Here is a 17,784-nt window from a genome sequence, read left to right on the forward strand (position 1 = left end):
GACTCAGGGCCAATACGACACTTGAAGAGAGCGATAGGATGACGGAACTGTCTGTCAGACTCGGAGGCGTGGACGAAGCCGCGCTCCCACTTTTTAACTGGACAATACAGGTATCATTTAGTAGCCGGAAGGCGGGACTTCGTGCAACCGCCGAGCCATGATAGGCCGGCTCAGGAGAGCGAGAGCGCGGAAAGAACACACTCGGAGCAGTTTGGTTGAGGGCCGAGCAGTGACGTGTCAGTCTGCGGGCCGCGAAGGAGTCGCGAGCGGAAGGTGTGGCGCGTTTAGCACAGTCACGTGACAAGAAGCGGAAACTACGCGAAGGAATGGGCAGAAACTACAAATCCCGAAAAGCCGGGCTGAGGTCGCTCGCCTCCGTTTCTGAGAGTTTCGTTTCTTTATAGGTAGAAATTGATGTTGCCTAATATAAGGTTAAAGGAGAGGTGGGAAGAATTTTCTACCTATTCTCAATGAAACCTCAATCGTTTCCCGGTCCAGACCTCTACATCTTGTGCAAGATCTTGTCTGACAGTTCGCTCAAGAGCTGTTTGACTTTGCTCCGGTAAACTGCGATGTACAAGAGCCCTGCAAATGTCACGAGGCATTTATTTCCCTTTCTTAAGCCCCTGACCTCGTGAATGAGCATGCCTAGGGCTAAAGAGGTCGTCGGGGTTCGGTGGGAAGAATCTACGCCGCGGGCTGAGTCCCACACGGTCGCAGAGGCGGTCCTCCCAAAGCGTAGACAAGCTTCTTCCTGGAACCAGCTTGCAGCCTGGCGGTGCTTTGCTCACCCCTTTGTAAGTAACCTGCCAGTGAAAGCTGCCTTGCCTCTCTTCCCCTTCTCTCCTCACACATAAAGAAACGTTGCTTGAAGGCACGGAAGGGGGCGAAGTTTCAGCAGCCAATTCCATCACCTCTCGGACACGCACTCCCACTCCCTACACATCTCAGTGAGCACGAGCCACACCGACAAAAATGGGAGCATCCGGCAACTGTTCAAATTTAGTGCCTGCGGCACTCCTTTCTCTTCGCGGTTACTCTACTGTTGAATGCAACCGACTAAACTTACTGAAAGCATATTAAATCAGTACTTCAAAATCACGTGTAGTTTTCAAAATATACACGACCAGGTTCACCCCAGGATGAGTCAATAGATCTGCTTTTTCGTTTTGTATTTATAATGTGTTCAGTGTAATTTTATTAACAGAAGGAAAATGAAGCTGAACCTGAAGGAACTGCAGAACTTCAAGCAAATGCTTCTTCAAAACGAGTTTTTCTTTAAAAAAAAAAAGGAATTAAAATTAGAAAGATTCCTTTACATAAAAAAATACTGCTTCAAGAACATTTAAGATATCGAGGTTCTTTTTTTTTTTAATTACTAAACCTGTTTCTTAAAGGGATATGTTTGACTTTCCAGGTGGTACAATTAAGTCAGCTTTTTCAGAAGTCAAAATATACTACTAAAGAATACAGTTCAAAATCTAAGCCAAGAATCAACTGTACTCCAATAACAATTTCTAAAAAATCTAATGCTATTTTTAGGATGATTCTTTAATATCAGTTGATAGGGAAAGGCTTATCTTACAAGTAAAAGTCTGGATGGCAAAATCATGGGGAAAATTATAGTTATTATAAACCCAGAGATTATACACGAACATTCAGGGTATCAGTTAATCTCTCTCCCTCCTGACTTATTGGACCAGAAGTTTTGATTTGGTTCCGAAAAACTTTTTACAGTCCTATGAGTTGCTTAAAATAATGCTATTTTTAGCTTGCTTTATAGGAGTTGTCATTCATGTGGAGCTTTTAGTCTTTCCGGAAGTGTCTACTTACCTTTTATATTATTGATCGAAAGAAACATGTCTTCATCTCACCTGGAGCAGACCAGAGTAACAGTACGTTTTCTTCTTGAAGATGTTCTCCCCCGAACCCACCTTTCCAAGTATGCTGTATAGCTGTATTATCAAGATTTCTTCTCAATGCACTCTGATTCCACTGTTTCATGTTGTTTGGTTGGGTGTTTGTTTTAATTAGTCATTTATTTCTTGGAATTTTCACTTCGATAGATTCAAGTAACTTTTTCAGAAAAGCTGAATGGAAAGCAAACAATGCCTTTATTTTGTCCTTGATAGCATAGCGAGGTTTAGAGTTCTAAGAACGAAATTGGGACCCACCCATCCCATATACAGACAAGCACACATAAAAGCATACTTTCAAGGCACTACAATTTTATCTTCTATTACTCAGAGTTGTTCTTGAGAAGTCTAATAGCAATGTGAGTCAGTCTTTTGGAGGTAACCTATTTTCCTGGTGTTTCTCCATAGAGATCCCATCTGGTTTTTTGGTTTTTTTCTTCCTTTCATTGCTTTTCACTTGGCAGTGAAAAGCATCTATATGAAAAGTCCAATTTTCATCGTTTAAGTCCCGAAAATGTCCTGATTTTATTGTCTCCATGCTTCTGTTCTCATTTTCTGAAACAAATGTCAGATCTGATTCTAGGATACCTCCACGATTCTTAACTTTTTCCATATCTTAATCTTTTTGCTCTTTGTTCTGAGAAATTTCCTCAATTTTACGTTGTAGTTCTCTAATTTAGCATCCTCGGCATCACTTCTATAAGCCATCTCATTTTATTTCCACAACTGTTTTAACTTCCAAGAACCTTCCTATTCTGTCCCCTTTTCACAATCTGTTCTTACTTCATGGATGCAATAGTTTACCAAGTTTCTATGAAAGTAGTTATTAGAATTTGTTAACTTTTATTTCTAGAATTACTTAAATTTCCTCCAGGTCCAGGTGGGACCTTAGAAAAGCTCCTGAAATGATGCTGCTGTTAACCCATGGTTAAGAACTACTTATCTAAACGATCAAATGGTTACTCTTTGTCCCACAGGTCTGAAGGTACAACATTTAAACTTGAAATCAGAGAATGAGTCCAAGGATGGAAGCCTGAACACATGGCATAATCTCTTATCCTACTCAAAGATTCTCTGAATTCCAATGTTTTATCCAACTTTGAGACCTATGGAAAATAATAGTTATTTGAACACGTAATTCTTAAGAATTTGATCATTTCTCAGTCTCCTACACAGTATCGTTAGGTCCAAGAGGACAGCAGTCATCTTTTTGGTTCACCCTTGAATCCCCAGTGCCTTGCAGAGCCTGACAGAGAAAGCGCTCAAATGACTGTTACGTACTTAAGTCATCTGTTCCCCTCACTTGATCCTTTACTGGTTCTATGGACTCGCTTTAGGTTTATCCAAAATATTTCACTGAATGTACAGCTCTCATTGTTAAAAAGACCAAACTTACACTGACCTGGAGTCAGCTTCCTTATAGCTTCTGTGGGTTGAACGATAGCACAGGAGGAATGTTAGCGTGGGGGCAAAGAAGGGGGTTGGTGAGATGACTGCTGAACAGCCTTCCATCACTACTGAAGAACCAGTAACATCTACCAGAGCAACCTCCACACAGGTAACCACGGAGCACAGAAGCTGAACAAATGTACTACTTCTATAATCAGAAAGTAAGTGGATGGAAAATGAACAGTGAACAACTACAGTTGCCCTTTTATTCCCACAGAAGTTATCCTTTAAGGTGGTTCACAAACCCCTAACCATTAGTTGCCCTCTTCTGGGTTTATTCCAGTTTGTCACAATTTCTCTTAAATTTTCTCTTGGCCCCTTACCAAGTGCAGAGCAATGAACAAGTGAGTGCATGAATTTGTCCATTTAAAAGTTTCCAACAGACTTAACATACTCAGGTCTAGAAAGCATTTACTTTGTACAGTTACTATAATGGACAACTCAGCTCTAGATAGGATAAAAGGGTCGTGTTTTCAACACACATACCTGTCCAAGCTGTGATGTCTGCCCCTGAAGAGAGATTTGTGAACATGATTCCTTAGATCCTCCTGGCTGTATGATTGAAACTCAAGCTCTCACTTTCCTCTGTAGTGATGTGCCCTCCCTTATTTTCAGTTACTATTAGTCTGCCTTAAACTGCCATTCTGAACTTGGCAAAAACAGAGCCTACTCTCCCTTTGATCCCAATTTCCTAATCGCTGCCCTGACTGCCCATATGCTAGTGAAAAGAGTAGTTTACACTGCTTTTGTGTACATCTCATGAAATTAGGAATACCTACAACAGTAGACATTTGGTAATCTAGCCTTTGTACAGGCCTGGCCTCTCAGTTACACTAATAAAACTACAGATTCCTCACATCCAGTGACTTACAGCATTTTCTATAGCCAGGCACAGTGCTGGATAATATCACTTGCCTTCCTCTACTCAACTTCCCTCACCCTTCTAAGACCAGCTTAGCTGACACAAATACAAATTTCAGGCAGCAAAGATGCGGCCATTTTAATCTCATTTTAAAAACTACAACAACTAATCTTAAGTAAGGCAGTCGCTGATCAGTTGCAAGCTGATGAAATCCTGAGGTCTTCTTCAACCACCCCCTCGGCAACCTGGAAGTAGTTCTCTGCAATACTACTGTCAAATGACCAGGGGGATACTGAAAATAAATCTTAAACTGTCTTTTACAATTTTTTGTTCATGAGCTGGAAACACCTACTTCCAAAATACCCACTATTTTAACACCTCTATATTCAAATTTGGTTCACATCTGCTGGCAACGATTTTTAAATCCTTACTTTGTCCTGTACATAGTAAAGGTTTCTGTTAACCAAATGTCTAATCTCTTCCCTAATGAGAATGTTCAATTCTTGAAGTCTAGAAGGCCCTCTCTTCCTTCATGAGTACACAGGACGGATGCACATATAGACTTTAAAACAACTCAATCCCAAGTTCTTTCACAAGATGTTAACATGATTATAATCACATAACCCAAACTTCTTCAGGGAACATTTTTCAGAACTAATCTTCCAAATTATCCAAGACAAGTCCTGGGTTCCATGCATATGTTTCTTGAAGTGACTTGTAAATTTCAACCATTACACATTTGTGGGAAACAAGCTCACGTTTGTGATGTCTTAAAACTGTACAAGTGCTTTGACGCCTGCCCCTCCCCCCACATTTAGTCTCTTTAAAATGACAGGAAAACACCAACCAATCACAGGTTTAATGGGTTTAATAAGTTTACCCCTTCAGTTCCTATTTGCAGCACCCAATATTCCTTTGAAATACCAGACAGACCCAGCAGTGACCAACAATAAAGTTCAGACCTCCAGAGTTTAAAAGTTCAGGTTCTCTGAGCATTCTGTGTTGCAGTGGCACTTGTCCAAAATTGGTACCTCCCTATAGCTGGGGGAGCTTTAAATGTACCAGTGAAAAAAGCTTTTTCCCCTTCAAGGGGAAGAAAGAAAACCACTCCTCAAAACCCAGCAGATCTGGCTGTGAGGTCTTTCCTCCTGTCCCATCTCTTCAGGCTTGTTTTTTTTTTGCAGTGGAGCAAGAGACCAAATCTAGCCTGAGTTATAAGAAACAAGACAGTGATGGCTGTAACGGGAGTGACCAGGAGCAGCAGAGTCTCCTTTACTTCCCACGTCCAATAAGTGTGCTTCACAGAAAAACCAAAACAACAGGTCCACAAAATACAACAACTAGAATTACAAAAATCCATTCATCCAAGGGTGGTGGAAGGCAGGAAGGGGAGGTGGGAGGATAAATGGCACAGGGAGAAAAAGTATTCAAATCAGTCCAGGCACGGGGGCTGGCAAATGCTAGAAAAGAGCTGCAGAAAAACCTGTGGTCCTTTCAGACTCACCGGTGTTTAAAATCCATACTGGTGTCAGGACGATTCTGCCTTACGTGCACCAGACAAAAATCCCGATTCCTCAGAGAGAAGGTAATATGCACAGGGCCCTTGGCAGAGTGGGTCCTGCCTTCCCTGGTCGGGGAGGTGAATAAGAAAAAGAGCTGACGCGGCATCCTTCCAATCCCACCCATCCCCTCTGGGTGGCAGGCGACTCAGTGGCCCTCAGCAGCCTTCAGTTTGGCAGGAGATGGGTGTGGTGAGGGGAACTTCTCTGCAGAAGTTGAACTACTCAGGGCAGACTGCAGGTAGACCGTCTTGTGGAAGAGTCTGTTGCTTAAGAAAACCACCAAGGAGAACAGGCGCAATTGGAAAAGGCTAAAAGGCAAAAGAGACCCAACCTGTTAGACACCCCCAGTTGAGCAAAATTGTTTTAATTATTTGACAACTTACTTGACTACTTTCAATTTAAAATGATACAGGGGAAAACAAGACACCAGAAATTTGACCAAGCATGTACAGAGGTTAGACACACAGATTAAACAGGCAGCAACTAAAGAATGCACTGGGTCCTGTCAGAAGTGCAGTAGTATCACCATTTGCAGTATCGGGGCTTAGAGGAAATAAAGTTCTATTTTAGATTAATTCTGATTCAAGAAGTACCTTTCTAGGGTACAAACTTCAAGCTGTGTCTGAAGATATCATATGCTATGTGTATTTCATTTTCAGGAGAGCTTCAAGAGAAAGTTAGTTACGTTAAGATACACACTTAGCATTTACTGGATAGCAAGAACATGCAAGAACCCAAAGCAGATTGGAAATTTCTAATAAGTATTTCCTCACTGACTTAACCAAAACTGATCAAAAGATTGGGCTTTTCTCTGAAGTGATAAAACTTTCAGAGTGCTAGTGTTACTAAAGATTCATTTTAAAATACTTTGTTTTACTCTCATTATCAATAAACTCCTGTAGCCAGAACACATGGCCCACTATTTTTATAAAGTTGGCCATTCTTACAAAATGAGCTCAACTACAGGTATAAGTGCCTTATTCGGTGAACTGTTACATTTTAAGAATATGTATAATAGCAGCAATTTCTGAAACACATATGTGCACATATGCATGGGGAAAATTTTGGGATACATCCCAGAAGTGTTTCTCTTGTTGAACTGTATATTAATAGTTTCCTGCAATGTAAGGTTATTTTTAAAAAACCTTAACAAAAATGTCTCATTCACATGATTGCAGTGTTATGGCCCCAACACTTTAGACCAAAAAAACTTAATACATTTTAGCTAATACTGGCTAATACTTACTATGCTTTGCCAGGGGTCTTTGCTTCATTGGCGCTGATAATGAATAAAGGAAAGAGGATAGAGAATAGGCAGCCACTGTTTAAAAAAAAAAAAAAAGAAATAATTAGTCACCTTCAAAACAGCCATGACTTTGAAGATATTAGAAGCCCAAAGTTCTTTGCCTCCAGTGCTAAATATCATGGCTTGATGGACCCTTAATGTATCAAACACATCTTTAAAAAAAAAAAAAAAAAGGATTTTTCTAAGCGCTGGCTATGTTTAACATTGTTCAAGGAAGCAAAACAGAAGAAAGAATATGGCATATATGATCATGCAGACTATATTTTAATGCTGAGCATTCCCTGGCAGTCCAGTGGTTAGGACTCCGCACTTCCACTGCTGGGGGCACGGGTTCAATCCCTGGTTGGGGAACTAAGCATGCCGCAAAACGGGGCAAAAAAAAAAAAAAAGCTAACTGACAAATGTCTATGACTATCTGTCAGGGAGAAAAAATCCTACAGACCTCCTGATGGCCAAATAACAATGCAGAATGCCTAGCACAGAACCAGGCATACAGAAGGTGCTCCCTACACTGAGTATTTTTACCAGTCCCCTTCAAGTCCCTATAGTCAAATTACCTGACAATGTAGGAGGACTGCATTGCTGTGAGGAAAGCCAAGGGCAGACCAAATCCAAAGTAGTAAGGCCAATTCCTTTCTATGTTTGACAATCGCTGGTGCATTTCAATTCCTAAAACAAGGAGCCAATACAATTAGGCTGCATATTTCCTTTTAGTCAAATGACTAAATATGGTAGACAATTTATTTGAGGTTTGAGTTGTAGGTACAGACCTGCCATTTAGAATACAACTAAAGCATATAAATTAGAATTGTCCAAATCTGATAAAGCTTCTATGCGAAGGTTTTACAAATGAACAATCACAATTTCAAAACTGGCAGGCTAAGTGAATTCTGAATTACAACACCAGAATCCTTTGTAAGTATTAGTCTTGAACAAAGCAAGAATCAAAAAAAGGCAGCTATCCTCTAGGAATCAATTAACCCCTTTCAACCAACCACACCCAAATATGCCAAGGACTCTCAAAATATCCCCCAAAATAATCTGTATGCACCAACGTCAAATTAATTTCTCTAATTCAAAATAACTCGTGCTCATTTATGCCATCTTATGGCTGTCAGAGCTACGTGACATTAAGCTCCATAAGGATGATGCTACACTGCTACATTCCCCAGCAACAAAGTTAAGGGTTAACCCCCCCAAGCCAAATCTAAGTCCCCTCTTGCCAAAAAGGCTGCTTCATTACAAAGACGATTTGCCAAGGGCCTAAGTATTGAAGAATTTAAGAAGTCTACTTAGCAGCACCATTTCCAAATTGGGCCTCCAAGTTCTGAGTTTCTTTAGACAGGCTTACCTTTATTGAACCAACGATATTCGAAGCAGTATAGTGAGTAGAGAAGAGACATATGCAGGAGACTAACCAGCTGACCAACAAGATGGATGGGAAAGAGACTCACAAACATCCCCTGAAGAACAAGTATGGAAAATCTTAATTCCAAAGCTTCAGAGACCTGACACTGTTCACCTGCCACTCTGAGTCATCACTCTCTACCCAGATAGCCTGATAGTTGCTTCTCAAGTTTCTAAATAGCAGGAGAGTGAAGAATGCTCAGGGTGGCAGGGAGGAGCAGGCAAATTCATGTTTCTTTACCATTTTATGATTTTAAGTCTCTAGTTGTTTCTGTGAAAAAATGATTTACAAATCATTGCCTCCCATAAACGTATCTGCTGGGTATAAATGTGACACCCTGTCTTTGTGAAGCTCCCTCTAGTGAATCTTCTTTTCTTAATCTGCTCCATGTGCCCAGAAGGCCAGTCTCACCTGGAGGAGGAAAAGAGCCTGCAGCAAAAGGTTGAAGAGCATGTCAGCAATTATTTTGCTGACACTAGGGAATGGGTGAGGCTTCCTCCCTGATACCTCGAAGGCCAGGTCAGCTATATCCTGTAACAGAGAAAGGAGCTCAGCAAAACATGAATTAAGTGGCCTCAATACCCAGCCCCAAAGCTAAGGCCACTGATCTGCTATGAGACCTGCCAGGGGAGAAAAGCCCCTGGACATCTGGCCATGAGATGCTCTGGTGACCTGAGAGGATAACTCCATTTTACAAGAGCACAGAGATCACCCACTGGCTGCTTGACCAAGAAAAGTTAAGGCGGTGAAATCGCTCCCTACATGGCCACTAACTTCGCAGGCTGAAACCTGCCACCTGGTGATCCATTATGCCATAAAACCCAGACTCCATTCTGCCCTGGACCTACCTGAAACCAAATTGCATTCACAACTTTGCTAAGCACAAACAGGGGGAGCACCCAAAGAGCACTGAAAATTGACGTGAGGAAAAACTCGAGCCACGACCAAACATCCCCATGTAGTGACGGATCACCTAAGAAGGACGGAAAGGCTTGTTAGTTTAACTGGAGAAATGGAAAACCAGAAGACCAAATATGCAACCCCTACTCCACACACATACATCTTTGGTTCCTGCCAGCACATCACTGCACCTATTTCAGAGAGTCTTATTCTTCATAGACACACCAAATTCTGGCCACAACTCCAATTCAGAGTAGCCACGGAGATGTGCTGCTTACCTTGAGACAAACCTGCTTACCGGGTGGTGACTGATATGTCAGTGACCAGCAGTACACTGTATGCAGGAAACCACCCTGGTTCAAATCCCAGCTATGCCACTTACTAACAGTTTAACCTTGGTAACCAATTTCCATTTCCTCATCTATAAAATGCTATCTGTAACAATACCCAAAGGGTTGTTGAGAGATTTGAGTTAAAAACATCTAAAGGTGCAGGTACAGAGGAAGTATTCAATACACTGAGGGAGACACAGGGAAACACCTCCCACCCCGGCAATGGACATACTTACCAATAATTTGGGCCGTTACTGACTGAAGCACGGGAATAAACACTCGATAAAACAAAAGGAGACTGAACTAAAGGAGAGAGGAAATAAGGTAAACATTAAAAGTCCTTCTTTAAAACAGGAGTTCCAAGCTTCAGTGTAATTATTTTCCAGATGGAAGTGTCTTTTACAAATTAGGAGCCCTGACGTGGTACCAAAATTGGACTCAGTTCTATTTCCCAATTCTCCAGCTGAGGAGTACAAACCTGACACTGCCTACGAAAACAGTAAAACTTCTGGGGGACTAGAAGAACATTTCAATTAGTAGTCACACCAAACTACAGGCATATACTAAGTACACAGTCATATTTTATTAATTAAAGCTAACACCTAAAAACATCTGTGAAATGTTTAGATTAACAAGTTGAATTATACTGAATTTCAAGTCCAATACTTAACTATTTGCTCTTCAAAGTACTCAAATTTCACTTAAGCCTGTGTTGGTTCTCAGTCAGCTGTAGGCAACCTTCTGGTATGAGTTTCAATAGTAATCAATTCGAGGACATTGCTATGACCAGACAAAGGGAGAAGCTTGCCCATATCCATCTCTTTCCCCTCTGAGCCCTCATAGTTGTTCTTAACCAAAATGTCCAGACAATGTCACAAGAAATTGTTACCTATTAACATTAAAACTTGTTAAGTCATTTAAGAAAAAAGTGTATATTCAGGGCTATCTATTCCTGACATTTACATACAAGTTTTCTCTGAGTGGGAATAAAATGAACGAAGGTGCACAGAATCCTGAGTCATGGCCTTAAGCACGTATTAGCAGGTGAAAGCTACCTGTCTCAGTTTCAAGAAGACAGTTGAGAACCATGAACACCAAAATAATCTGAATAAAGATGCTTATAAGGCACCTGGAATTTGACGAAAAAGAACTTACCCAGAATACTCCACCATTCCAAGCGCAGCACTGAAAAATTCTACTAACAATACGTGGTTCACTGGAAAAGACCACATGTATTTAGCTTAAAAGGCATACAGGCTATTTCCATAGTATCATTCAGTAGCTCTCCTTTTTACATCTTTTGTTGACATTTTATTTTTCCAGCACCTACTGTTATCCCAATGTTCTCTCCTAATGTCAATAAGAAAAGGCTAAAAATATTTCAAGAGAAGCAGTTTTTCTTAAAAAAAGCAAACACAAAAAAAACTATATTTTCTAAATTCCAAGACTGGAGACTAGAAGAGGATGTCTGAGCTTCTTCTATCAAAATCCACACAGGCACTCCTAGAAGTATCCACCAATCCAAGTAATTTTTTTATGGCTCTCTATTCACCATCCTGATTTCTTTTAAACACCACGACATTTTGAACAAGGATTACTGCTAGACACCAGTTTAATTCAATGTGAGGGGAGTGGGGGGAAATCACCTGTAACTTTTTTGGGGGAGAAAGCACAAAAGACAAATAATGGGGTATTGAAACTCCAAGTCACTATGTAGTGTCTGAATTCTATACTAAGTTTAATCACTTCCTAAAGTGCCCACAGAAGGGAATTCAGATGTTTTCTGACATCAGCCTCCACTCCTTACCTCTCTTGCTTCCTCTCTATACTCTGGGCTCTCCTCTGAGCCAGGACACTGCTTGCCCTTCTTCGACGCTGCTCCTCTCTCTTTTGCTGAATTCGAGCATCTAGCTTTGAGATGGTACAAATTCCCCAGATGGAGTCTTTGATTCCCTATACACAAGAGTATTACTTTTAAAGAGGGAAGATTTTGGATCAGAAGACTTTCCAAAGTTACATACAGGAAAGTGATGAAATAACAGTGGAAATCATGGTACTTAGTTTGCTACAAAGCTTAGCGGACCCTTGATACTTTTGTATTTTGAAATAATTCCCAATTTACAGAAGAGCTACAAGAACAGAGAACTCCCTAATACCCTTTCTAAGGATTCACCAGCTATTTTGCCACATTGTTATTTATTCTTGTTTATATATATATGCGTGTATATATATATATGTATATATACATTTTTTTAGATCATTTGAGTAGGTTGCTGTGTCATGTCTCTTTACTTTTAATTGTTCAGTGTATATTTCCTAAGAACAATATTGTTCTAAGAACAATATTGTTCTTAGATATAGTTATCTATTAAAGAAATTAAATATTGAAACAGTTTAATCTACAGTCCATATTCCAATTTCCCCATTTGTCTCAGTAATGCCCTCTATAGCATTTTTACCCCTCAAGTATCAGACATCAGTTCAGACACACATGTTGCATTTAGCTCTCATATCTCTTCAGTCTCCTTTAATCAGAAACAGCTCCTTAGTGTGTCTTCCTTTATGAAGTATCCAGGTCAGTCATTTTACGGGATGCCCTCAATTTAGGTCTGTGTCCTCATGATTAGGTCCCAGGTTACATATTTTTGGCAGGAATATCACATAAGTGATGGTGTGCCCTTCCAGATATTACATCCAGAGGCATGTGATGTCTGTCTCACCTTGCTGGTATGTCAATTTTACATATTCAGTTAAGGTGTTATCCAGCTCCACTGTATGGTTGCAAATTTTTCTCCTTGCAACTAATAAGTAATCTGTGGGCAGACATTTCTGAGACCAGGCAAATATCCTGCTCATCAAGTCCTCTCCCCTAGATTTAGCATCAATTAACAATTCTTGCCCAAACCAATCTTGAATAACATGGTTGCAAAATAGTGGTTTTCTACTCCCTCTAACACTTACCGATACTATAAAGCCAAGTTATTGCCCTCCTCTATACTCTTCCAATATCAATCTAATGTCTACAAGTACGATCTACATCCTGTACTAAACTAGCAATACTAGGGTAGATTAAACACTGGTCTCAAGAAAGAACCAGGGCTGGACCAAGGCTAATGGAAGACACAAAGAAATAATCACTGTAAAAGTGTGCAAAGCTGTAGGATAAGAGCATGCCACATAAGACAGAAACAACATTGTAGTGTAGCTGGAGAAGAATGGCTTTAAACAGTGTATGCTGAGGAAGAGGGCTGTTAAGTCTGTAAGTCACTGACGGCGGCACTTGCCAATGACTGGAAGAGCCCCAATGGCAGAAAGATTACTGTTATTACTACAAACATCAGAACTGCCTATTACCCAGTTCAAAGGACTGCACTCATTTATCCACCCACTCCCATATTGAGCATCTTCAATGAGCTAGACAACATATGGAAATGCTCAGGAAACTTATAACTCAGCAGGAAAAGTACACAAGTAAACCAAAAGAAAAAAATAAAGAAATAAAAATTTATAGTTTAGTAAGTGCCACAACAGATTTATGTCCAAAGTAGAGTGGGAAGGACTAGGGTATTCAACTTCATCAAGAAGCAGAAAAAAGGGGACTTCCCTGGTGGTCCACTGTTTAAGACTCCACACTTCCAATGCAGGGGGTGCGGGTTCGATCCCTGGTCAGGGAACTAAGGTCCCACATGCCACGCAGCCAGAAAAAGAAAAAAGAAAAAAAAAAAAAGCAGCAGCAGAAAAAGGCATTCTGGAAGCAATGGCCAACCTGGATTTAAGAATGGCATTTTCACCTATTGTTATGAGCAAAACAAATTTTAGAGAAAACTGTCAGGATACAGAGAAATGGACAAGTTTATGAAGTACCTGCCGATAGGAGCATAAATTGGCAGCATGCACCTACCTGGTCTTTTATCTATGAGTAATGTTTAATCTTATTTTGCTTTTTAACTTCTAAATCTTCTACAAACAGTTTAAAATTAAGATAGTTAAGTTCAAATGGCTTAGGGCCTAGTATGTGCTAGGATGATGACAGCATCCCCACTTCTGAGATACTTACAGTCTAGTGGGGCAGAGAGACACACAAAGTTCAGGTTGTACAACTGATCCAGGGTTGAAATTTTATCACACAAAAGGACATAAGGTATTAAAAGAAGATCACATGAATTCTCTTTGGCCCTTCTAAAATATTCCTTCAATTCCCCCCTCTTTGATTCAAAGATAATAAACTTTTAAACACTTCCACTCCCCGTCAGAACTGGCCTCTCTCCTGCTCCCGGGAATAGAGCTACAGGGGCTACAACTAGGGCATTAGACCTCAGACAGCCACTATAATGGAATGTTATGCTACTGATCATGTGGGTGACTACATCCTGAACAGATCTCTATGGGACGTTTTTCCAGAGCATCATCATCTCCGCCTTGTAGAATGGGAGAATAAGACAGGTCCTATAATGTAGATCCGGACAAAGTAGTTTAGGTAATAGCACTGTACCAATGTTCACTGCTTGGGCTTCAACAACATACCATGGTTACATACGATGTTAACATTAGGAGAACCTGGTGAAGGATATAGGGGAGTTCTCTGTACAGCCCTGCAACTCTAAAAGTATTCCAAAATCAAGTTTAGGGAATTCCCTGGTGGTGCAGTGGTTAGGACTCCACGCTCTCACTGCCAAGGGCCGGGTTCAATCCCTGGTCGGGGAACTAGATCTCATAAGCCATGTGGCATGGCCAAAAACATATATATATTGATAAATAAAGTTTATCAAAAAAAAAAAAAGAGGGTCTGGAGCCAAGCTGAACAGGGTTTCAATACTACAGACACTCACTAGACAGTTCTCCCAAGCTTCTGTGAGATGCAGGATAATACCTCTCCCTCGAGTAGTGTGGATTAGAATGAAAACTTGTAGGTGAAGAACCCAACAAACATAATAAAAATTTCAAAAATACCTAAAGGATTTTCTAGTCAGTTCCTGCAGCAAAAGGGTCAAAAGATGACTTGACGTACTCACTCTGGCAAGGTCCTGCAGAAAGGTTTTGACACTGTCAGCCATCTCTTCACCGCCCAAACTATCAACTACACAAAGGAGAGAGAAGTGTTCCCAAATGTCTCATCATGAAGCACCTGGAAACAGACGGAGCATAAGCGGGGAAAAATATTTATCTTCAAGTTACTCACGTACATTTCTACATGATGACGTTTTCCACATACTTCTCTAATAGGAGTGCAGTAGATTCTAGCACTTAGGTAGATACTAGCACTGTTAACTAAGTGAAGTTACACCTGTAACTACTGAAAAACCTGAAATCAATAAATTTTTAAATCACTTACCACCCTTTCACTTTTACATGGACTAGGAATCCCTTCTCTGGGCCTTGATGTCCCGAACTATCCCTCCTACACATCCCAAGTACTTTTGAGATTTGAGATCATGAGATGGGTGATAATTACACTACAATATCCTCCTAAGCAATATCTGTGCTTGATGTTACTTGAATACAAATACAGGAGCAAAATGAAAGTTCTAACAAAAATTACTAAATATGCACTTCATATACAGGGCCCTCCAGCACACAGATAAGTTCAAAGTATGATGTGAAATTTCCCACCAAGACCCCCAAATATGCCTTCCCTGTTTTCCAACTTTTAATGTATACATATATGTACAATTTCAACAAGCATGCAGGAAACAATGAATTTTAAACTAGGCCAAAACAAGGTTAAGTCCACGTGTATAAACATTCTTTAACACACTACAGCTTTCCCATTTTATTTATTTCTTAGGTGAATGAGAAATCTAGCTTCATAAAATAATAACTTGAAAGTTCACGTGTATAAGTATTTTTAAAATACTACGCTCCCACGTAATGTCTAAGATGAATGCAAAACCCATTTTCAAAAATTTAATTAAGGACTTGGGATTCTAAAATTCTCAAACCTGACTAAACCAATCTAGGGTATTCTTAATTTAAGAGATAGACCATAATGACAATTTCACAGGCAGCTTCTATACACCTCGAATTTCAAAACATAAGCACACTTTCCCTAATGACCACTTCACCAAACTGTACCTTATTGACCCAACTGGACTACTGCCACCCAGAACAGGAAGAGCAGGGAATACAGCAGAGGGAAGGCAACTTGCACAACACTGTATGTACCATCTTCTCCTTGGGTCAAATCCTACCCAGATGCACTCACTTCAGGTAGAGAAGTTTCTAGGGTAAGAAACTTTTGTTAATGCTCCCACTTAAAAACAAACAAAAAACACCTGAGTGATAGGATACTCAGTGACAGGTGAATAGTTAATGCTCAATGATGATATATAAGACACTAGTTTCTAAAGATTATCATGGATTCACTTTTAACCATCTACTTCCTCATCTATGAATTAAGAGTATTAAAATGTTTCATAGGTTTTGAGTACAAAGTGCAGTAACATGAAAATAAAAACTTAACTTCTACATAAACATAATCCCACTACAGAATGAGCTAATGTGGGAGTTTAAGGAAGCCGATTAGTTAGTCTGGGTTTCTCACAAGGTGCTGACACAGCTGGAAGCATGTGGGTCCTAATCCAAGGAGAGGAGCTGTGTTACCTGAACCATGGCCATTAACAACTGGCTTCTGCAAGTACCAAGTGGCAGGTTACCTACTGACCAACAGTGGTCTGTGAAGGACAAGTCACTTCAATTTTATATGCAGATCCTATTTGAATTATCCGGAATATCCAGAAATATTATCCGGTTTGACAAAAAGCTCAGGCAGGGAGAAAAGCAACCTGCCACGATTTGAGACCAGAGACTGTATAACAGGGAGGGAACCCTCCAACTGTGGTGGACGTAAGTGAGATGCATCTGGTTCACAGCATTTCACAGACGGAGGAACTGAACCTCCAAAGTTAAATGGCTTGCCCAAGATTACAGCACGTGAAAGGCTACAGCGAACTTCAAAACCCCGGTGTCTGAACCCTCAGTCGGGGCTTTTTACTCAAGTTTTGCGATGAGGATTTTTGTTTAACCCGAGCATCCCATGGACAAAATGTCTCGTAAGCCTGTAAATACAACTGGCCATTAAATTCCTAAACAGTCATGAGAACTTATTAAGCATCTACTGCGGCACGGTCCTGTACTTTCTAAGTCACTAAACCCAGAAACCCAAGTCCGGAAAGCAGGAGGCTGTCACATCCCACTCCAGTTTCACTAAAGGTAAGCATCCTCACATCCCACCGGGCTCCCCGGATGCTCAGAGCCCACAGGTCCCTTCGGACCCGTTTCCCCCCCAGCTCCCTGGCAAACCCGACTGGAAGCTGGTCTCCCTCCGCCACCACAGCCGTGCACGAGGCGCGGGGCACGCTCACATCCCGTCACGCGCGGAGCTAAAGACAGCCGCGCCGCACCTGGGCAGAGGCTCGCCGGCTACCGCGGGCTGCGTCCCGCGCCCCGGCCCTGCCCCGCCGCCGCAGCACCTTCCCGCCAGGCGTCCCCGCGCGCAGCCCCCACCCGCACCTCCCAACCCCGCGCTCGGGCCCTGCTGCCCTCACACGCCCTCGCCGCCCTAGCCACCGGGGCCCCTGCCGCGCGCGCAGCCTGCGCGGCGCCAGGGCCTGGTTCGGCAGAACTGCACCTACCCGGCAGCTTTGCCCCCGCGGCTCCGGCTCCGGACCCTGGCCCACCGCTGGCCCGCTCGGCTCCTCCACGCCCCTCCGCACCCCTTCGCGCCCGGCCACCCACTCGCGCCAGGGCGCTCCCAGGGCCGGGGCCGCTGCGCCCACACTGGGCATGCCCGGGCCGCACAGGGCCGCTGGGAAGTCGGGCGGGCGCAGAGTCCAGCCGCCCGGGCGGAGGGGGCGGGGCCGCGGCGGCGGAGGGGGCGGGGCCGCGTGGTGACTGAGCCTGGGAAATGCAGTCCGTCCTCTGGGCCCACCCGCGCCGCTTCCGGGCTTGCCGTCCTTCCTGATCCCATATCGTGTTCTTTGCTCTCTCCCATTTACTTCTGCAGGTTTCCTTGTCTTTCTATTATGAAGCCTAACAACAGAACAATAAAAT

General features: G+C 42.0%; 1 protein-coding gene across 3 annotated transcripts; it reads right to left on the reverse strand.

Moving 5' to 3' along the window:
- Nucleotides 1-5,079: 5,079 nt before the first annotated feature.
- On the reverse strand, nt 5,080-17,520 carry EI24 (EI24 autophagy associated transmembrane protein). 3 transcript variants are annotated; one of them, XM_082660314.1, is made up of 12 exons: nt 17,367-17,520; nt 15,938-15,954; nt 14,748-14,860; nt 11,543-11,688; nt 10,891-10,951; nt 9,972-10,038; nt 9,352-9,476; nt 8,915-9,034; nt 8,447-8,558; nt 7,653-7,764; nt 7,036-7,110; nt 5,080-6,097 (listed from the first exon to the last, which is right to left on the reverse strand). In XM_082660314.1, exons 3-12 carry the CDS (start codon nt 14,787-14,789, stop codon nt 5,935-5,937), a joined length of 1,023 nt encoding a protein of 340 aa, XP_082516440.1. In that variant the 5' UTR covers nt 14,790-14,860; nt 15,938-15,954; nt 17,367-17,520; the 3' UTR covers nt 5,080-5,934. The 3 variants fall into 3 exon arrangements, with proteins under 3 accessions (XP_082516440.1, XP_082516438.1, XP_082516439.1); XM_082660312.1 differs by having other exon boundaries at nt 15,808-15,954; XM_082660313.1 differs by lacking the exon at nt 15,938-15,954.
- Nucleotides 17,521-17,784: the final 264 nt, after the last annotated feature.

This window comes from Grampus griseus, assembly GCF_964374135.1.
Source record: "Grampus griseus genome assembly, chromosome: 8".
Taxonomy (NCBI): Eukaryota; Metazoa; Chordata; class Mammalia; order Artiodactyla; family Delphinidae; genus Grampus; species Grampus griseus.